This window comes from Rhinopithecus bieti, unplaced genomic scaffold (assembly GCF_001698545.2).
Source record: "Rhinopithecus bieti isolate Rb0 unplaced genomic scaffold, ASM169854v2 scaffold_33652, whole genome shotgun sequence".
In the NCBI taxonomy this organism is placed as follows: domain Eukaryota; kingdom Metazoa; phylum Chordata; class Mammalia; order Primates; family Cercopithecidae; genus Rhinopithecus; species Rhinopithecus bieti.
The window spans coordinates 323,277-345,202 of record NW_016814761.1 but is presented as its reverse complement, the minus strand read 5'-3'; the positions used below and the strand labels follow the sequence as shown (position 1 = coordinate 345,202).

The following is a 21,926-nucleotide window of genomic DNA, read 5'->3' as shown; positions in this document are numbered from 1 at the left end:
TACAGAGTCATTGGCAGTGGGTGGGGGATCTGAGCCAGCCAAAATTTCACGCACGCATAGCAGGCAAAGTTGGGAAGTGCTCGGACTCTCTGGCCTTGCTGCCTTATCACGGCAAGACAGCAGGGGGCGCTCTAGCCGCTCCACCACTCCGCATCAGACGTGCAGCCTGAGGCTATGGCCACCCCACCCCCTTACCTACACAGCCTTCCTGCCAAGTTCAGACCAAGGGCAAGTGGCAGCCCAAGTGGCCAGTTGTGGGAACCAAGAGGCTGCTGATGGCCCTCTGGGCCTCTGTCTTTGAACTCTACAGAAGGGGAGACCTCCCCAGGGTCATCTCTCAGAAGGAACTTCGACAACATCAAGGGTCAGGAGAGCGAGCTCCTAGCATCTGTGTAATCAGTGAGGGGGTTGGAGGGGTCTTCTGTTCTTTATGGCACCAAGCAAGTCACTCCTCTTTTCTCAGGAGGTCCTAGTTAGCAACCATCGCCTTCCCTGTTATCCTTTTTAATTACAATAATGATACCAGCTAACATTGGTGTGTGCGCACACACACTCCCTCCATGCAGGTACTGTGATGATGAGACGCTTCACAAACACCTGTGAGGCCAGGGCCTAAATATCATTGTTACTGATGAGGAAAATAAGGCTCAGAGAGTGGTAGTAACTCACGCAACAGCACACAGCATGTAAGTAATGGAGCAGGGTTGTTCTGACTCTAAAGTTTGTGTTCTGAACATGTGCACCATCCTGCTTCCCCTATTTAGTGCTACCAGATTTAGTAAATAAAAATACAGGATGTCCAATTAACTTTGAATTTTAGATAAACAACAACTTTTTTTAGTGTAAGTATATCCCATGCAGTATTTGGGACATACTTACACCAAAAAGTTAACCTGTTGCTGGTCTGAAATTCACATTTGACTGGGCATCTCCTGCATTTTATCTGGCAACCCTACCCTCATCCCTAAAGAGCACAGTTCCCACTGCTGCCCTCTGTACCCCACACCCCGGTGTGGCCCTTGAGGTAAGGCCTCTCAGCTCTCAGGGTGGGCTGCAGCCGGGGACCACTCACCAGGATTCTTTTGTAAGGGAAATCCTGCAGTTCCCCATTCCTTGGGGAGTCAAAGACCACCGGGAAGGTCTTGTGTGGCGCCTGAACGTAGCCCAGCTCCATCTCATCCTGCAAGTGAGGAGAGGCGAGAGACGCACAGCTGTGACAGTCAACAGCTGCCCCTGCTGGCTCGGCTCTGAGCCCTGTGTGCAGACTGCTCACCAAGACCCCTGTCCCAAGCATGTTTTGCGCTTAGACATGGAGAGGACCGAAGTCAGGGTGCCTGCTGACTGGAGGAGGGGCTGGAGGCTCAAAGAGGGGGTGGACTTGTCTAAGGTCACACAGCAAGACAGAGGCCGGAGGTGAACAAGAACATGGACATGACCTTGGGGGTGTCCCCATGAGTGCTGGGCCAGGGCAGGTGAACACAGAGAAGCTCCCATGGTGGCCTGAGTTGGACAGGGCTGAGGGGCCCTGTGGGGATACAAATATGCCTCCTTCTCAGACCCATAAATGTGCCCCGGTCAGTCCTGACCCCTCAGATTCTGGAGGAAAAGATGGCCCAGTGTGAATGAACTACACATCCAGGTCCTGCCCTAAACTCTTTATAAACATTAACTCCATTCATCCTCATGACACGCTTGATGTGGGTGCCATAATTACCCCATGTGACAGATGAGGAAAATGAGGAACTAAGAGGTCTAATTATTTATCCAGTCCGGGTGTGGTGGCTCACATCTATAATCCCAGCACTTTGGGAGGATGAGGTGGAGGATTGCTTGAGGCCCAGAGTTTGAGACAACCCTGGGCAACATGGCAAGACCCCATCCCTACAAAAAATTAGCTGAGCCTGATGGCTGCACCTGTAGTCTCAGCTACTCAGGAGACTGAGGCAGGAGGATCACTTGAACCCGGGACTTCAAGGCTGCCAGTGAGCTGTGATCACGCCATGGCACTCCAGTCAGGGTGACAGAGAGACACTGTCTCCAAAAGAAAATAAATTTAAAATATATTAATTAAAAAAATAAAAATTAAAAAATATTTGTCCCAAAGCTCACAGCTAGTCAGTTGGTGGCACAGCCAGGCTCTAAACCCAGCCCATCTTGCCCCAGAGTCCTGCCCCAAACCCTCTCACTGGACTGACCTCCAGCCAAGAGGAAAGCTCCTTAACTTGGCGTTCAAGGTCTCCCACCTCAACCCTTGCCTTTCTCAGAACCAGTGCCCTGACAGAGGAGAACACACAGCGTTCTCTCTCCTGCCTCCCACCCCGGGCCTTTGCACATGCTTGGTTTCTGCCAGGATCACCACCCTGTACAGCCTGGTACTTGGCAGCCTGAGTCCCAGCACTGCCTGTACCAGCTCTGTGGCCCAGTCATGCTCCCCTAAGAGCTCCTGAATTATGGTGGACTTATAGGAGGTTATCAAGAAATGATGCTATGCCTGGCCTGCAGAAAATACTGTGTAAATGGCAGCAGTCATGTGCACCCATCTGCCAAGTCTGGTCCAGCTCAGACGCTCTCCTTCCCAGAGGTCTTCACTGATTCCCTGGGCAGAGGTGATGCTGCATCCCCCAAACCCTGCTGGTGCCTTGCTGGTACAGCCTCTGCACCCTAGATCTTTTTTTTTTTTTCCTTCCTTCCTTCCTTCCTTCCTTCCCTCCCTCTTCCTTTCCTTTCCTTTCCATTCCGTTCCTTTCCTTTTCCTTTCTTTTCTTTTCTTTTTTGAGACAAGGTCTCGTTCTATTGCCGAGGCTGGAGTACAGTGGCACAACCACAGCTCACTGCAGCCTTGACCTTCCTAAACTCAGGTGCTCCTCTGACCTCAGCCTCCAGAGTAGCTGGGACTACAGACACACGCCACCATGCCGTGCTAATTTTTTAACTTTCTTGTAGAGACAGGGTTTCACCATGTTGCCCGAGCTACACCCTAGATGGTAGGAGTAGGTATTTTTGTAGCCATCATTCTGCACACCAGGGTTTCTCAGCTTCGATGCTACTGATGCATGGGACTGGATGATGTTATTGTGGGGGCTTGTCCTGCGCGCTGTCTGCAGGTACTGCCAAACGTCTCCTGGGGACAAATCGCCTCTTGATGAGAACCACTGGCCTCAGCTGTTGAGGGCAGGGAGTGTGTGTCTCACACCTGCGCCACCCCTATGGGCCTAGCCCAGTGTCTAGCCCAGATCCGGTGGGTGAATGGGTGTGTCTGGGTCTCCAGAAAGTTCTGGAGAGAGGCCTCTAGGTCTCACATTAGAAAGGGCAGCAAGTTCCCTGGGGAGCACCCAGGTCCTCCTGGATGTTTCTCAGTGGCCTCCAGATGAAGGCCTCTTCCCTCCAGGATGGTGTCCTGGCCGGGCCCTGCCCAGCGGGCGTGGTTACCTGGATCCAGCGGTCGTTGCGGTTCTCGGCCTGTGGGCAGATGGTCAGCTTGCAGCCGGCCTTCCTGGCCAGCTCTGCCACCGCATCCACAAAACACGTGTTGTTCCTCACACTACGGAGAAGCCCAGGGAGGAGGGGCTCAGGATGGAGCCGGGGCCTGGGGGCCAGAGGGGCTACCCACTGCCCCAAGACTCACCGGCACACGTACACCTCTAGGGGCGGCAGGGTGCTGGGTGTCATGATCCAGGGTGCCACTCGGAACACCACAGTGTCAGTGAAGATAGGGGATGCCGAGAAATCCTGCAGGGGCAGACCAGGGGAGAAAGAGCACTGGACTTGGAGTCCAGAGGCCTGGGGGGACTCTGAGTCCACCACTGTGGTCTGTAAGAAAGCCCCTTGCTTCTCTGCAAGACGGAAATGAACCAGAGCGGGGACCAAGAAGTCTGGGGTCTTTCACACCAGTGGTGCCTGGTAGACTTACTAGGAATGCAGCCCTCCCCACCACCCTTTATTATTATTATTTTTTGGAGACAGGGTCTTACTTTGTTGCCCAGGCTATAGAGTGCAGTGAGGTGATCATGGCTCACTGCAACCTCAACACCCCTGGGTTCAGGTGATCCTCCTACCTCAGCCTCCCAAGTAGCTGGTACTCTAGGTGCACACCAGCATGCCTTGCTAATTTTTTTTTTTTTTTTTTTGTAGAGATGGGGTTTCACCATGTTGCCCACGCTGGTCCTGAGTGGACCCCCTCTTGAACCCCCTCTGTCCCTACCTCGTTGGAGTCGTCCAGCAGAGTGACATGGAAGGAGATGAGTCCCGTGAAGTCGGCATCAGGGAAGGACAGGCCTTCCACGAAGAAGCGCTCCTCGTCCCCATGGAAGCGGGGTACCTCATAGGACACCTTGTCTTGGCCCAGCACATGCCTATAGGCCTCACACACATCCTCAGGACCTGGAAGTGGAGAGAAGGGGTGGCTGTGACTCCCTGTGGGCCCAGGGAACATGAGTATGAGGGACACAGGAAGAGGTCTGCAGTTTCACCAAAAATTCCAAGTCCTCCAAGAACTCCATCCTTTCACCTCCTCTAGCAAAGGAGAGGACAGGTAATACACAGTGGGGCGCGGCTGGGGAAAGGATCTTCCTTTCTAAGACTGGCGCTCATGTCTTTTTGCAGTGCAATTTGGCAGCATCCAACAAAGTAATGTTTACCCTAGCCCAGCAATTTCACTACTAGGTATCTTTCCTACAAAAATACATCTACAGGCTGGGCACGGTGGCTGATGACTATAATCACAGCACTTTGGGAGGCCGAGGGTGGTGGATCACCTGAAGTTAGGAGTTCAAGACCAGCCTGGCTAACATGGTGAAACCTTGTCTCTACTAAAAATACAAAAATTAGCCGGGCGGTGGTGGTGCACACCTATAATCCCAGCTACTCAGGAGGCTTAGGCAGGAGGATCACTCGAACCCGGGGGCGGAGGTTGCAGTGAGCCGAGATCACACCACTGCACTCCAGCCTGGGCACGGAGCGAGACTCCATCTCAAAAAAAAACAAAAAACAAAACAAACAAACAATAAAAGGTACAAATTCACATAATATTTCTGTACAAGAGTGCTCGATATTCATTCATTCATCAAATATTTACTGTGCAACTACAGTGCACCCATGGGGCATGGTTCTGGTCTTGAACAAAGCCCCTGACCTCAAGCAACCTGCACTGTTATAAAATCAAAACACTGCAAACCACTATGATGTTCAGAGAACTGTCACAGCACCTCTATGCTTAGGAATATTATACAGCAGTGGAAAAGAATGAAGTGGAGCTCAATAAATACCAAGAAAGACATGTGGGATTATTACTCAGTGAAAGAAGCCGGTTGGAAAGCAGCATATGGACACATGCTGGAGAGCATGTATGATAAAGTGGGGAAGTGCACAACCCAACTCGTTAACAGTGAGAGTCAGATTTAGGCCAGGTGTGGCATCTCACGCCTATAATCCTAGCACTTTGGGAGGCCAAAGCGGGTGGACTACTTGAGCCCAGGAGTTCAGGACCAGCCTAGGCAGCAAGGTGAAACCTTGTCTTTACAAAAAAAAAAAAAAAAATACAAAAATTAGCAGGGTGTGGTGGTACATGCCTGTAGTCCCAGCTAGTTGGGAGGCTAAGGTGGAAGGACTGCTTGAGCCTGAAAGGTGAAGGCTGCAGTGAGCTGAGATCACTGCACTCCAGCCTGGGCAACAGAGCAAGACCTTGACTCAAAAATAAATAAATAAATAAATAAATAAAATAAAAAAGTCAGATTTAGAGACGGGGTAGAGAACTCTCAGGTTTCATTTTCTATACTTCCATATTGTCTTTATTTTAAAAATTGTCATTAGTTTAAAAATGTCATTGTCATTATTTAAAAAATAAGCGGCTGGGCGTGGTCGCTCACGCCTGTAATGCCAGCACTTTGGGAGGCTAAGGCAGGCGGATCACGAGGTCAGGAGATAGAGACCATCCTGGCTAAGACAATGAAACCCCGTCTCTACTAAAAATACAAAAATTTAGCTGGGGGTGGTGGCACATGCCTGTAGTCACAGCCACTTGGGAGGCTGAGGCAGGAAAATCACCTGAACCTGGGAGGTGGAGGTTGCAGTGAGCCAAGATCACACCACTGCACTCCAGCCAGAGCGACAGAGCGAGACTCTGTCAAAAAAAAAAACAAAAAAAACCCATCTTATTACTTGTATACAGTTTTACTTTCTCAAAGGCATTTAGATTCTTACTTTATTTCTTGTGATTTGGCACTGTGACTATGTAAAACAGCAGCCATCTATATCTGGGGGGAATACAAACTGAATTAATTAGGGGTGAAATTTACGGTGTTTGGGGTTGGTTTTACAATACTTCAGCGAGACAGACAAAACAGTGATAATTGTTTAATCTGAGTGACAGGCGTGTGGGAATTCATCAGCCTGCTTTTTGTGTATGTTTGACATTTTTGATAAGAATTTCTACATATGCTTAAAATGTATTTGAAAAGTTCATTCATCCAATAAAATGACATCAGGCCAGGTGCTGTGTTGGGGGCACCAGTTCGTCAGTTCCAAAGCCCCCACTTCTGACTAGTCTTACTGCGACCCGCCACCCACCAAGGCATCTCCCAGAGTGTGAGCAGGACCTGCCCATGGCCCAAGGCAGGAAGACGAGGTTCCCTGGCAGGCAACCTGGCAACAGGGCACAGACAGCAAGGGGGAGTGGCACAAACTCACCGCAGACATGGAAGACCTGTGCCCGTTCGGCACCATAGCTGGAGGTGTGGAGGACAAGTTTGTGGTCGTCAAAGAGGGCTGCAGGGCCCTGCGTCCGCAGGACCATGACAGACATGTCTTCCAGGTCTGTGAAGCCAGACAGAGTGGTAGTGACTCAGGGGAGTCCTGGCCACTGGCCCCTTCCTCTGCTGCCTGGCTCCCTCCCCTGGTCAGTGGGTATCAAGACCTGGGTCTCCCAGCCCCAGCTTTGTGAAAACCCTGGAAGCTATCAAGAACAAACCACAAAGACATCTGTGCTCTCCTAGACTCATGTTTCCTCAATTGCCCAGAGAAACATGAAGTGTGGCATAGCTAGCCGGTGTCTGACACACAACAGGGGCTCCAGAGAAGCGAGGAGGGTAAGGCCGTGGGGGCATTTCGCAGGTGAGGGTTCTGGTTTCCGTCCCAGCATCCCTCCCTGTGACACCGTACAAGCCCCTCCCTTCTGGAGCCTGAGCATCCCCATCTCCAATGGTGCCCACTTCAGAAGGCAGCCATGGGCTTCTTCCATGGACAGCACCTAGCACACCCTGGAATATTGCAGCTCATTCTCCATGGGGCTGGAATTTAGGACAGATGGACTTAGCAAGAGGTGGGGTGTCACAGAAATGCAGGCCAGAGGTGCAGAAGGAGGAGGCCCAGATTTGGGTTTGAGAGGGGAGGCCCTGGATCAGACACCGTCTTCAGGGAGTCTCCTGGCTTCTGAGTCTCAGCATCCTCATCTCTAAATTGGAGTGATGATACCGTCCCACTTGGATGATTCAATGAGAATTTGGGGAAAGGGCCTGGCACACAGTGGGTGCTCAAACAATGCTAGCATCCTCTGCTCCTCTGGAGGAAGAGAATAGCTAAGTGGCTCATTTCCAGAGCTTCTGCCCTGGCATGTGAGTGCCTGCTGACACTAGAGACACTAGGGAGGGGCAGCTGCCAGCCCGTGATGGGTTTTGAGGAGCACTGAGGAGTTTCTGGAGGCTGGCGCTCTCCCCTGGACTCTGGCCTCAGAGTCCCACAGGTGGGTTGGAACTCCCAAGGGGTAACTGAGCAGTGACCCTGGACACCCAGGGACTCAGGCTGCCCCGGCCTCACCTTGCAGGCAGTGCACGTGCTTGTCACAGTTGTCCTGGACACCACAGCTTGGATCATCACGGTCACAGTTCACCAGCAAGATGCCACCATACCCACTGGGCCCCCAGACCCACTGCCGCTGTCAATGGCAAAACATAGCCAGTGATGAGGGCTCAGATGAGACCTGTGCCTCCCTGCCCAGGAACCCCAGCCTGGCCTATAACCACCCCACCCTGTGAGGCTAGGTCCATGTTCTCGAAACACCTTCTCAAGACATGGCAATGGCAATGGCTCTCTGTTGCCCACACTATCCAGTCCAAAGCGCAGAGCTGTCTTTCATGGCTGTCTGTGATGGGCCTTCAGCCAACACCCTCTTTCTCAATAGGCAACCTCCTGATTATAGGACCACATGCCTTATCTGTGCTCATTCCTCCATTAAACCCTCCTTAGTTTTGCTCCTGCCGTTCCCTGCACCTGGAATGCCATCCCTCCTGCATCCCTTCAGAGCCCAGCTCAAGGGTACGTCCCTCCAGGAAGCCTCCCTCTCCTGCCCAGCCCACCTCGACTTTCTCCTTTAACTCCCAGGGCACCAAGTTCCAACACAATTGAGTCCCAAGTTCTTCAACAGTTTCATATTTGGTTTTTCTTCTCGCCTAGGTCAGGATCAGCACATTATGAACTGTGGGCCAAATCAGGCCCACTGCCTGTTTGTATAAATAAAGTTTTATTGGCACACAGTCACATCTGTTTGTGTATTAACTGTGACTGCTTTCACACTATCATGGCAGAATTGAGACCATATGGCCCACAAAGCCTAAAATACTTGCTATGTGACTTTTCATGGAAAAAGTTTGCCCACTCCTGACCTAGATTATGAGTCCAGAAGGTCTTGATCCCACAAACCAAGGCCTAGCTCAGGGCTGGGTACCTCCATGCCTGATAATTCCTGGTGATGATTTTTCTTCTGGTGAAAGAAGATCCCCAGCCAGCCATGCCTGGTTTCTGTTTTTGGCTCCCTTGGCCTCAGCATCATTTGGGAGGCAGGGGGATACCTGTAATGGCCTCACCCTTCTTAACCCAACCTAGAGCAAGCTCCAAATGCACTCCTGCTTCCTGGGCCCAGGCACAGATGCTTACCTTGTCTACAAAGGTCCTGTCCTGCCTTCCCTCACAGTTCAGGTCGCAATCCAGGGAGATATCTGTAAGAGGAAGCAGAGGGCAAGTCACTACAAGGTTCCCAGGAGCCCAGGGCAGGTCTTGATCTCAGGGCTTGTCTGGGGCTGGGCAAAGGCAAGTCATTTCCAAGGAGACACCATCCAAGAGGTGAGGGCATCTGCACCCTCTGGGCTGGGGAAAGAGGCCTGAGGCAAGAAGCAGGGTCACAGCAAAAGCCCAGGACAAATGGTGCCCCCTCTAGGAAGCCTTCCCTGACCACTTCCTATCTGCATCCTTGCAGCCCTTGCAGTCCCAGGCACGCCCTGAACTGAGCCCAGGTCTCCAGGATCATTCTTGTCTATATAAAGCCGCCTCATCTCCTTGGAATGGGGTGTCATTCCAACCTGGACTTCGGTGTCAAACAGATGTGAACACGAACCCAGGTTCTGCCACCTACTGACTGTGTGTCCTCTCTGAGCCACTCTCAGTCCCCAAATCCCACCCCCATCCCACCTTAACATTTATCCCTAGACACTGGGGGAGATTTCACAACGCAAATGGAGCATTCAAGAGGTCAGATCAATCTTCCTGCTCTGAAAAAAATGTAGTCTTCTTAGTTCTTAAAGAAGAAGCAGTCAGGAGCACAGAGGGAGAGAAGAAAGAATAAATTGGATAGGATTTTTTTTTTTTTTTGAGACAAGACAGGGTCTCTGTTGCCCAGGCTGGAGTGCAGTGGCATGATCATGGCTCACTGCAACCTCTGCCTCCTGGGTTCAAGTAATCCTCCCACTTCAGCCTCCTGAGTGCTGGGACTACTGGCGCATGCTACCATGCCCAACTAATTTTTGTATCTTTCATACAGACAGGATTTCACCATGTTGCCTAGGCTGGTCTTGAACTCCTGGGCTCAAGTGATCCACCCACTCCAGCCTCCCAAAGTGCTGGGATTACAAGCATGAGCCACCACGCGTGGCCTGAAATGATTTTTAAACTTGTGAAAAGATACTCAACCACCATGCAACAAGTGGATAAATCTCACGAACATAACATGGGGCAAAAGATGCCCAACACAAAAGAATATACATGATATGACTGCATCCATAGAAAATCAGATGGTAAAATGAGACCATGTTATTCGGGTATGCATATTCAGGAGATAAAACCATAAGGAAAAGCAAGAAAATACTTATCACAAGATAGTAGTTGCCTGTAGGGGAAGGAGGGAGTTATGATCAGAGAGGGACATTGAGGGGGACTTTGGGGTGCTGGTAGTGTTTTATTTCTTGGGCTACTCTTGGGTTTATTTCCTGGGCTATTCTTCAGTTTGCTTTGCAATTATTCGTGTGTGTGTGTACATATGTTTTATACACATATGTATGTAAAATAAAGCTTTATGTACTTTTCTGTCTATGTTATTTTCCAATGATCACGTGTGTATGTATTTGGGCTGCAGATGGGGAATGCCCAACTTCACTCCTAACTAAAGAAAGGCAAAGTAAAACAACAGTGAGATGCCAACTGATTGGCAAAAAGGGAAAAAGTTGATAATGCAGTATTGGCAAAGCATATATGCAGTTGGCAGACATGTATACAGTGTTTTTGGAGAGCAATTTGGCAATATCTATCAAGTTAAAAATTATAGATTCTCTATAACCTAGAAGTTTGGCTTCTAAAAAATGCCTCCTACAGATAAAGCATTTTCAACTTCTTTGCTAATTGCTTCTCAAGTGTGTGAGCCAAAGCAAACTCCCACCCACTCCTTTGTAAGGAGTTTCCCAGCGTCACCACCTTGGCAGTGCTCAGTTAGGCATCTTTTAATTTGGATTTTGATCACTGGGGCTTTCTCTTCTGTGAATTGCTTATTCATGTTTTTGCCCATTTCTATTATTTTCGTCCTTTTCTTATTTATTGGAGTTCTTCATATTCTATATGCACTAAGTCAGCATTGAAGATTTCTTCTCCTAGTTCATAGTTTGGCTTTTTACTTGTCGTCTGTTGCATATAAATTTTTAATTTTAATGCAGTCTAATTTAGCAATCTTTCCCCTTATGGTCTTTGCACTTTTGTTTTGCCTTGTTAAAGAAAATCTTTACTATCTTGAGGGTACAAAGATATTCTTTTCTAAAAGCTTTACAATTTTGATTTTCACCTTAAGATTTTTAACTGACTTGAAATTTATTTTTGAGTATGGTGTGAGGTAGGGCTCCAAGTTCATTTATTGCCACACAAGCATGGGTCTGTCTCTGGGTTCTCTATTTGCTCCATTGCTCTATACCAATTTCACAATGCCTCAAGTACTATAGCTTGAAAAAAAAGTCTTGATATTTGGAATTGTGAATCCCTCCACCTTGTTCTTCATCAAAATCATCTTATTATTATCTATTCTTGACCTTTGCTCTTCCATACAAGTTTTAGGATCAGCTCTGTAAAGTTAAAGTAAAAAGCCATGTTGGGGCTGGGCACAGTGGCTCACGCCTGTAATCCCAGCACTTGGGAGGCCTAGGCAGGCAGATCACCTGAGGTCAAGAGTTCAAGACCAGCCTGGCCAACACAGTGAAACCCTGTCTCTACTAAAAATACAAAAGTAGCTGGGCATGAAGGCATGCATCTGTAATCACAGTTACTCAGGAGGCTGAGGTAGGAGAATTGTTTGAACCTGGGAGCCGGAGGTTGCGGTGAGCTGGTATTGTGCCATTGCACTCCAGCCTGCGCAACAAGAGTGAAACTCCATCAAAAAAAAAAAAAAAAAAAAAAAGCCATGTTGGAATTTCTATGGGAATTGCATTGAATTTAGACTGTTTGATACTGTCACAGAGCTCTTAGATCTCTTATGTTTTTTCATTTGTTTGTTTTATTCTTTTTTCTCTTTGGGTTTCAGTTTGGGTAACTTTTATTCACTTATCTTCAAGTTCACTGATTCTTAGCTGTGTCAGGTCTACTGGTGAAACCTTCAAAAGCATTTTTTAAATCTCCATTATTATGGTTTTATTTCTAGCATTTCTATTTGACTCTTTCTTAACAATTTTCTTCTCTGTTGGAATTCCCCATCTGTTCATGCATGTTGTCCACCTTTACTACTAGAACTCTTAACATATTAATCACAATTACTTTGCATGCCCTGTCTGATAACTCCAACATCTGAGTCATCTTGCATGGAGTTTATGTATTCATTTGTGGAGGCTTAGCAGAAAAACGTTAAGCTGGCAAAAGCAAGGTCCAGTTTCATGTCTATAGTATGCTTCAATTTGCTTACAAAATAGTGGGGATATACAGGTATGTATGTGCCTTCATATATAAGCACAGCCGATCTCTAGGAAAATGCTGGGTTTGGGGAACTAGAAGTCTTGAGTTGGAGGGAAGGAGGTTTAATTTTCAATGTATACTCTTTTGTACTGCTTGAATTTTTAAAATGTGCCCTTGGCCACACCATCAACATGGCCCCCAACTTACCAACACAGGTGAGGTAGAGCACTGCGTAGGCCAGGGGCAGAGGCTTGTGGCTGGAGTGGTAGGAAATCTGAACCTGTGGAGAGTTGGGCACAGAGTGATACCAGCAGAAGCCAAGAGCTCCTGCCCCAAAAGATAGTTCTTGGGGATCCGGTAAGGAGGGGAAGGTGGGGATCCGGTAAGGAGGGGAAGGTGGGGATCTGGTAAGGAGGGGAAGGTGGGGATCCGGTAAGGAGGGGAAGGGCCCCAGGAACCCTGCTCTTTCTTTAACCCCCTCTGTGCCATTTATTTTTCTGTGTCTTGGTTGGCACATCTGTAAAATGGGAGCTACTTGTAAGAGCTTCTCTAGAGACCTGGGTCCCAGTCTCTCCAATAACCTACTCCGTGATTTTTGACAAGCTCTTGCTCCCCTTTGGGTCTCAGTTTTGTCATTTGTAAAATAAAGGGTTTGGACTGGGCAGGGTTTAGGGACACTCTCCAAGCCAACATTCTTGTCTGTGGGACTCAGGCCTGGGCTTGAGCCTGGAACCTCTGGGCACTCTATGACCTTGGCCAAGGCCTCTCACCTCTCTGAGCCACCTCAGTTTTCTCATCTGCAAAATGGGAAAAGGTCTCTACCTCTACAGGTCTCTACCTCAGAGGCTTGCAGTGCAGCTTGGAAATGATAAATGTAAAAGACTGAGTCCATAGGAAGTGCTCAAGAAATACCAGCTACTGTTATCAGTGGGCAGATGGCATCTGGTAGGGTGGGGGGTGGTTAAATGCAGGGCTCTGGGGTCAGATGGCCTGGGCCCAGATTCTGGATCCTCCACTTTTGAATATCCCAGGAAAAGTTACTGATCTTCTCTGAGCCTCAATTTCCTCAACTGTAAAGTGGGGATAATAATAGTTCCTACCCCTTAGGACTAATTAGAGGCTGTGAAGATGAAAGGAGTCATGCATGGGGCATGTGCAGCTTGATGCCCGGCCCACAGTGAGCACCCAAGAACTGTTACAGGGTGAGGATGAAGATGGCGAGGATGATATTTGGTTGGAGGCAGACGAATCCAAGGCATCCAAGTTCCCTTTAAAGCATAACCCTCCTGTTGGGGTGTTCCCTCCTGATGTGGGTCTCTCAACTCTCTGCTTCTGATGTTTGAATTTCAGCCAGAGGGGAGGATCTTGCAGGGGCCACTCACCTCCTTAGTCCTGGGAGCCCCTAAATCCTGCAATTACTGACCCCCACGTGTCAATCACCAGCAGTAATGCTTGCCTCAAACATACAGTTACTAGGATCCTGGCCAAAGGCTGGATTGGGAGCAGGGGCATGTGGCGGGCAGGGGGAAGAGTGGAAGAGACTCTGAACTTCCTCCATCCCACCAGCCATCATGGCCAAGGAATTCAAGGCGGTGGGTACCCACACCATCCCCAGTTCAACCGGCACCAAGGTGAGGCCCCTCACAGGCTGGCCGGTCCTCTTGCACTGCCCCTGGGACTCTGTCCTGACTCTCACCAACTCTGCCACTCGCTAGATCATGTGACTTCAGGAAAGCCACGCCCCTTCTCCATCTTAGTTTTCTTGCCTGTTAAATGGGTTCATTGGGTCCTGCACCATGTGCCTCACGGAGCTCAGTGGAGAGGCTCAATTCAGATGCATAGCTGGGAACAGAGGTGGGGGTGGTGGAGGGAGACTGCCCCCAGGGGTCAGGCAGGTCTGCACTGAATTCTAGCTCTCCTGACCATTAGTATGTGGTCCAGGGACAGTTACTCTGAACCTCAGTTGTCAGTTGTCCCATCTGTGAAATGGGCATCAGTTCCCTGCCTCTCTGGGCTGCTGTGAGGGCCGGATGCAGTCATGGCTGCCCAGTGCCTGGCACGTGGTCAGTGCTCCTTAAAGGGCCAGTTTCTGAAACATCGCTTCTGACATGGAGTAGATCCCACTACTCCCACCCTCCAAGTCCTGGTCCCCATCAGCCCTTGAAGTGAACATCACTTGTGCCAAGTTTAAAGGCCACCCATTTCTCCCATGTGTTAAATGTCCCCTACTCTGCAAAAAGGGTCAGGAAGAGAGTGGCTTAAGGACAGCAAGGCACCTTGGGGAAATGTCACGTAGGAAGGGGGTCTCCCCAGGCGCCAGTGTCCCTCTCCTGTCCCTGCCTTCTTCATTTCATTCAAAGTGGCAGAGATCCCCTAATCAACCCTCAGCCTACATATGGGGAAACTGAGACCCAACTCCGCAGAACTGAGACAACTCCTTCTCCACGGGGTCTTGGGAAGCACGAGAAGGAGCAACACTGGCTCCTGTGGCACTCCGCAGCAATGATAGGACGCAGGGGTTCTGATTACTCCATTTTACAGATGGCAGACAGAGGCCCCGAGGGGTGATACGGCTTTCCAAGGACACATGGTATGTGTCTGTAACTTGCAGAGCTGGGATTCAAAACCAGCCCCATGGCTCCAAGGCCAGGCACTTACCCACTGTGCTGCCCTGCGCTCTAGAGAAAGAGAATGTTGGGCCCTCCTAGAGCTAGACAGCTGCCTCCCCCACAACCTCTCCCCTCCCCACCAGGGACCAGCTCACATGGCTGTCGTTGAGGTCATTGCTGGGGGAATTCATGACCACGATGATCTCCAAAGTCGCGTCAAAGCGCCATCGCCTGGTGTCTGCACGCTCCCGGCCCCTCTCCATGTTGGGAGAGATGTAGATGTCCACTCCAGGCGTCCCATAGACCTCGAACATCTCTGTGCCCTCAGGCACTGACCTGGGCAGGACAGACAGCCATGGGCGGTGCTGAAGGAGGTGTGTTTTGCTCAGATGTTTGAACTCTGGCTCAAGCCCTGCTTCCTCTAGGAAGCCTTCCTTGGCCACCCAGGGCCCTCAGATCCTCACAGCAAGTTCCCAGGAGTCAAGCCTGGACCCCACACAAACATATACACAGTCGGCCAGGTGTGGTGACTCACTCCTTTAATCCTAGCACTTTGGGAAGCTGAGGCGGATAGATCACTTGAGGTCAGGCACTTTGGGAAGCCAAGGCGGGCAGATCACTTGAGGTCGAGACCAGCCTGGCCAACATGGTAAAACCCCGTCTCTACTAAAAATACAAAAAATTATCCGGGTGTAGTGGCATGTGCCTGTAATCCCAGCTACTGGGGAGGCTGAGGTAGGAGAATCGCTTGAACCCAGGAAGCAGAGGTTGCAGTGAGCCAAGATTGCACCACTGTACTCCAGCCTGGGGAACAGAGCAAGACCCTGTTTCAAAACAAAACAAAAAACATACACACAGTCTGACGTTCTAAGCCCCTGTGTTAATGTCATTAACATTTCCCTTGTGAGTTTCTTTACCACCCACCAGAATGGTGAGCTCCTCAGAAGTCAGAACCCAGCCGTGAGCTGGATAAATCCCCAGGGCAGGGCTGGGCACGAAGAGCTCGGTGAACACCAGCCAGTGGTGGGTGGAGCCCCTTACAGTTCTGAGAGCTTTAAAAAGAGCAATTCTCACCCCAGATCCCATCACATGTCTCCTTAGTGGGTGGGAAGATATCCTTGGATTCTTCCCTGGGAAGGGAATTCAATCTGGTTGAGTGCCCGCTGCATGGCAGGCACCTGGCACACACAGCTCCCTCCACTCTTACAAGCTGTAAGGTGAGCAACATCATCCCCATTTGACATATTAGCAACTGAGGCTCAAGGAGGCCTAGTGACAAGCCTGAGGTTGCATCAAATGGCAGAGCCGGGTGTGCACCAGGTCTGACTCCGAGCCCCTGCTGTTCCACAGCTCTGCAGTGTCACCCGGGAAACTTGGCCAGATTTGGTCAGACAACGAGGCACTAATTGTAGGTTTAAAATATCTGTGATGTCACCTGGCCCTGAGATTGCATTTCCCTCGTTCCTGCTAGTCTGGGGTTCCTCGTTGGAAACCAGCCTGTGCATCCTTTGACTGTGGAGTGCCCACTGGGCACTCAGGTACTGCCTGGCTGGACACCCACTGCTCTCCGCACTGCCCCAGAGCTGTTGATCCCGCTGGGGAGCTGAGGACCAACATTGTCCAGGGGAGCCAGATAGGGCTCAGGGCCACAGGATCACAGCTTAGTGGGAACCCATGTAGGGAGAGGCCACTGTGAGTTGGAGGGCTTCCTGGAGGAAGCAGCACACACCCCCCTGGGGGATAACAGTGACTGACACTTGTTGAGCTCATGCTCTGTGCCAGCCCATTATGCAATCCTCTCAATAACCCTAGAAGGGAGGCACCATCTATTACTGTCTCTCATTATACAGATGGGAAAGCCGAGGTTAAGTAACTTGCCCAAGGTCTGTGGTGGGGCTGGGATCCAAACCCAGCCATGTGGCTCCTCAGTCCACAGTCTTGCCCACCACCTCCCCAGGAGTAGTAATAACAACAATACAATAAGACAAAAAGCCCCCAGCCTCTGCGCCCTTACCACAGCAGGCCTGGCCAAGCCTTTTTGTACATTAGCTCATCTGATCCTCACTGCAGTCCCAGCATGAGATAATCACTCCTGTTTACACATGGGGAAACGAGGCTTGGGATACGTACAGGACTCCCCGAGTTTTCACAGCTGGCCACTCCCCCCGTTTCCCATTTTCCCTCAGAGTAAGGCAGACCTCCCCAAAAACACCCTCTTCACTCTTCCACCAGCATGATTCTGATACATCTTACAGCAGCTCTTTTATAAAAAGGGAAATAAACCAAGCCCAAGCTTCTCTCCATCAGGCGGGTCCCACTTTGGTGTCCAGGTCCCTGTCAGGTGTCCTCACCAGGTGGGAGGGACAGACACACCTGTTTCTCCTCCTAAGCGGGGCTACCAGACTTAGCAAATAAAAATACAGAATGCTCAGTTGGACTTGGATTTCAAATAAACAGTCAATCATTGTTTGGAACTCCCATGAAATATTTGGGATACACTTATACTAGAAAATTACTAATTATTTATCTGAAATTCAATTTTAACTAGGCATCTTTTATTTTTTCTGGCAACCCTACTCCCAAAGGCTGTAATTTCCAGGGCTGGTGGAGCCCTCTGGCCCGTTCTGCCCTGGGCAGCGCCCCACAGGGGAAATGGCAGAACCAGGTAGAGAGGCATGAAGACACAGAGACAGAGAGATAGGGACAGAGAGACTTGGAGAGACACAGCGAGATGGAGAGTCAGAGACAGGGAGTCAGAAAGACAGACACAGGAAGACAAACCCAGGTAGGAAGAGCAGCCTCTTATACCCTCGGGAACACCCTCAGCCCCACTCCTGAGGCACCTGACTTCCACCTCCCAAGTAAGCCTTTTTTTTTTTTTGAGACAGAGTCTCGCTCTGTCGCCCAGGCTAGAGTGCAGTGGCCAGGCTGGAGTGCAGTGGTGCAATCTCGGCTCACTGCCACCTCCACCTCCCAGGTTCAAGCAATTCTCATGCCTTAGGCTCCCAAGCAGCTGGGACAACAGAGCCCACCTCCGTGCCAGGCTAATTTTTGTATTTTCAGTAGAGACAGGGTTTCACCATATTGCCAGACTGGTCTTGAACTCCTGACCTCAAGTGATCCGTCTGCCTCAGCCTCCCAGCTGGGATTACAGGCGTGAGCCACCACGCCTGGCTGAAGCCTATAAACATTTTATGGAACTCCCTCAATCCCAAAGCTGTTCCCTGGGCCCCGAGCGTCCATGGGCAAGGGCTGAGCACCCTTGATGGTCCTTCTGGTATGAAAATCCCACTCAGTCCCCAGGCTCCAGCCCCTGGGTGTGGGGTACTTCAGCCCAGCGCCCTTGCCCCTCCATGTGCCAGGCTCTGTGTGAGATGCTGGGGGATTCCTAGTGAAGACCCTCCTGTCCAGGAGGGTCCCCAGGGCCACGGTCTGAACAAGGGCTTCGCACAGAAGGTGAACAAGCTACATCTGAGGTTGGGGAAGGGAGGGTCCACAGAAGTCGAGGGCTCAGGTGATGCTGGGACCAGAGTCAAGAATTAGGTTCAAGACCAGGCTCGTTCACACATCAGCCAGCTGAGCTTGACTAAATCACTTAGTCTCTCTGGGCCCATTAACCTCACCTATAAAGTGGGATAATGACACTTGGCCAACCTCATGGGCAATCATGAAACTCAAGTGTGATAATAGATGGGAAAGGCTTGGAACACCATTGGCCCAGGACAGGGAAGAGGTTATTAAAGTAAATGAGGGTGCAGGAAACGGGTCTGGAGGTAGGATGAGACAGTGGGCTGGGCAGCTGGGGCAGGTTCCCCAGGGAAGGCACCAAGAGGAGACACAAGTGAGGGGAAGGTGTTTTCACCATGGAACCTTAAGAGGTCTAGTTTAGACTCAGGCTATAATGAGCTTGTTTTCATTTCATCCCTATGTAATGGGGAGCCAGCGACGGCTCTTGATCAGGAGGGGCAACATGATGGAACCATGGTGAGGTACTTGAGCCTGTGGTCCCTGGGGCCAGGCAACTGGGTTCAAATCCCAGTCCCACCTCTCATTAGGTGTGTGACTTTGAGTGAGTGACTATCTCCCTCAGCCACAGCATCTACATCTATCTGGTGGGGATGAGGAGCAGATGAAAGGAACCAGTGTGGGTAAAGCACTCAGGATGAGCAAAAGTCATGCCTTCATTTCACTGCTGGGGAAACTGAGGCCCAGAAGAGGAGCAACTAGAAGGTAGGGCTGCTGACTCCCAGTCCAGTGCTCATGCCTGTCATGAAAGCTGTGTGTTAAGAAAATGAAAGGGGCAGCTGCTGGGAGGAGATCCTGCATCAGGTACGGGAGGATCTAGCTTCCCATTTCCTAGAGAACAGGGGAAGTACATGGAGCCTCACCTGGACAAAGTCCTTCCTCTCCAGGCCACCTTGAGCTGCCAGCATGGCTGAGTCACCACATGCTGGCTTCTGGGTTTTCTAGGCAGTGCTTCTGGTCTAGCCCTGGGCTCAGGGCCTTGGGCCCTCCCCTGCTGAGGCTTCCATACACAGGCCTGTCCAGGGCTCTCCCAGCCCCACACCCTCCCAGCCAGCCCGAGAACTCAACTGCTCCCATGGCACAGCCAGCCTAAGATGGTGAGTGGGAGGGTAAAACGTGGTAGGGTGGCCGACAGCATCGGTTTGCTGGGACTAAGGCTGTCTCTGGATACAGAATTTGCTGTGCTAAAACCTGCCAGGTTCCAGACAAACAGGAACAGTTGGCCTCCCTAAAAGTAGCCAGCCTCAGATCCACCTTATTGAAAATGTAGATTCTTACAGTGCTGCAGGCAGGGCCCTGGAACCTCATTTTAAGCCATTCTGATGTTCACTGACATCTGAGAATCACGGCTTAGAGTAGATTGTCTTAGAAATGCTGGAGCCTGGTCCCTCCAGTGCATGTAGAGTTGACTCAGTGTGAGCCCATCCCCTCGTGTATCACCCTCTTCAATGGTGAGGAGGAGGATGGGGCATTGGTGATGAAGGTATCCCCCACAGCCATATGACATGTGTGCTATTATCCCCACTTTTCAGATGAGAATACTGAGCCTTGGAGACGGCAGGTGATTTGCCCAAAGTCACACAGCTAGTAAATGACAGAGCCAGGACTCACTGCCAGCTCTGTCCCCACTCCCCTGCAAACCCAAACCCACCCTCTCCCTTCATGGACTCAGGGCCTGGACTCTTCTGGGAGAACAAAACCAGATATTTCGGGAGCTGAGAAACCGATGGGAAAGGTCCCCATGGCTGAACACAGAAAGGCTGACAAGATGACCAACAAGGTCTCCACCGAGCTGGACTGTGGGAGCAGAGGAGACCAAGACCCAGGCAGCTGGGTTTCCGGGTGGCAGTTCCAGCTGCCCCTCCCCAGTCAGCAAGGATCCCAGATCCGCCGACCCTGCCGGCCTCATCAACAAAACCAGGTTCAGGAAATCACAGTCCCACTGTAATCCTGGATGGCCCTGCCCCACCCCACCCCCGGAAAGTGGCAGCCACATGCACCCTTTTTCCAAATCCCCCATATTTAAAAGGGTAGAAATGCACCAGCTCCCCCAGGGCCCAGCTCTCTGCACAGGCAGGTCAGAGCTCTCACATCAAACAAAATCCGATGTTGACAGAATGGAAGCTGCTTTGTCAAATCAGCGAGGGGATTCAGAGGCCTCCATGAGTGGAACTTGAAACCCACTGTTCTATGCCAACCCCTTCAGGGTCCATATGGAGAAACTGAGGCCCAGGGTTGAGTAGGAAGTTGCTCAAGATGACATAGTGAGTGGCGACAGAACTAGGACCAGAACCCAGGGTCCTGGCTCCATTAGGCAGCCTCTGCAGAGACAGGGTGACATGAGCTGTTTGTCCTCCCAACGAGGGCAGCGGTTCTCAGCCCCAGATGCACATTCATCCCCAGTGGATCCTGGAAAATCTAAGGTGCTGGGACCCTTCAGAGATGAGTTGAATCAGGTTTCGCAAGGTGGGGCCTGGGCATCCATTTTTTTATGGGTCCCCAGGTGATTGAAACATGCTGCCAGGGTTGAGAACCTCTGAGCTGGAGAAAAGAGGAGCTTGATGGCTCATCACCAGGTGTGGTCCCTTAGGAGACACCTGCCTGGGGTACCTTAGTGGTGGACTCTCTGCCTTCTGTCTTTTCCATGTGCTGCTACTTGAGGTCATTCTCAGGCACGGGAGCTGTGCACCTGCTTAGGTCGAGGTGGCCCCCTCTTAGGGGTGTCTGGGCTGCCATGAGAACAGACTCAGCTGCCCTCCAGGCTGCTATGTGTGCTGGGCCCCTCTGCAGCCATGTAGATGGGACCTGACCCTTCTGGGACCTTCTGACTGTGGGGCCTACACAGATGTGCATCTGAGAATACCTGGAGCTCTGGGGTCCTTAGAGCCAAGTGTGCCAGCACAGAAGTGCCACAAGCCCCACCAGGACCTCCAATCCAGGTGAGTCTCAGCACCTCTGTGACTCAGTTTCCTCTTCACCAATAGTCAGAGATCCTTCGTTTGAACTGGGAGATCTGGTTTCTAGTTTTAGCTCTGTCCCTAACTCGCTATGTAACTCGCTATGGCCTCAGTTTCCCCAAGTGAAAAATGAAGGGGTGGGTAAGACTCCAGAGATGTCGCACTGAACCAGCCTGGGGACTGCTCTCCAAGGCCACCTGTGATGAATCCCAAAGGTGACCAGCTTCATGGGCCCCTCAGCCTCAGGCGCAGCCACAACCCAACAGACTCCAGGAAGCATCTCCACATGTTGCGGGAGAGCCCAGTGGGAGTGGGTCCAGTCCATCCTTACTACTGGAGACCAATGACAGAGGCCCTGAGGATGGCCCTCTCCACCAGAGGTTGTCCTGGGATTTTGATTTTGCCCATTAAGAAGGAAACCAGGCCAGACACGGTGGCTCTCACCTGTAATCCCAGCACTTTGGGAGGCTCAGGCAGGCGGATCACTTGAGCCCAGGAGTTCAAGACCAGCCTGGGCAACATGGCAAAACCCCATCTCTACAAAAAATACAAAAATTAGTCAGGGATGGTGGTGCACGCTTGTAGTCCCAGCTACTCGGGAGGCTGAGGCAGGAGGATCGCTTGAGCCTGGGGAGGTCCAGGCTGCAGT

At 50.8% G+C, this 21,926-nt stretch overlaps 1 protein-coding gene across 1 annotated transcript in view; it reads right to left on the bottom strand.

The window, feature by feature from the left end:
- Positions 1 to 21,926, bottom strand: part of PADI3 (peptidyl arginine deiminase 3) — a 37,552-nt gene that overhangs the window by 12,246 nt on the left and 3,380 nt on the right. The window contains exons 2-10 of the mRNA XM_017852025.1: positions 14,951 to 15,131; positions 12,394 to 12,466; positions 8,926 to 8,987; positions 7,810 to 7,927; positions 6,685 to 6,810; positions 4,202 to 4,380; positions 3,626 to 3,729; positions 3,430 to 3,541; positions 1,073 to 1,180 (exon numbers count right to left, since the gene is read on the bottom strand). Of these exons, the coding sequence (XP_017707514.1) occupies positions 1,073 to 1,180; positions 3,430 to 3,541; positions 3,626 to 3,729; positions 4,202 to 4,380; positions 6,685 to 6,810; positions 7,810 to 7,927; positions 8,926 to 8,987; positions 12,394 to 12,466; positions 14,951 to 15,131 (1,063 nt within the window). The remainder of the gene's footprint in view (positions 1 to 1,072; positions 1,181 to 3,429; positions 3,542 to 3,625; positions 3,730 to 4,201; positions 4,381 to 6,684; positions 6,811 to 7,809; positions 7,928 to 8,925; positions 8,988 to 12,393; positions 12,467 to 14,950; positions 15,132 to 21,926) is intronic.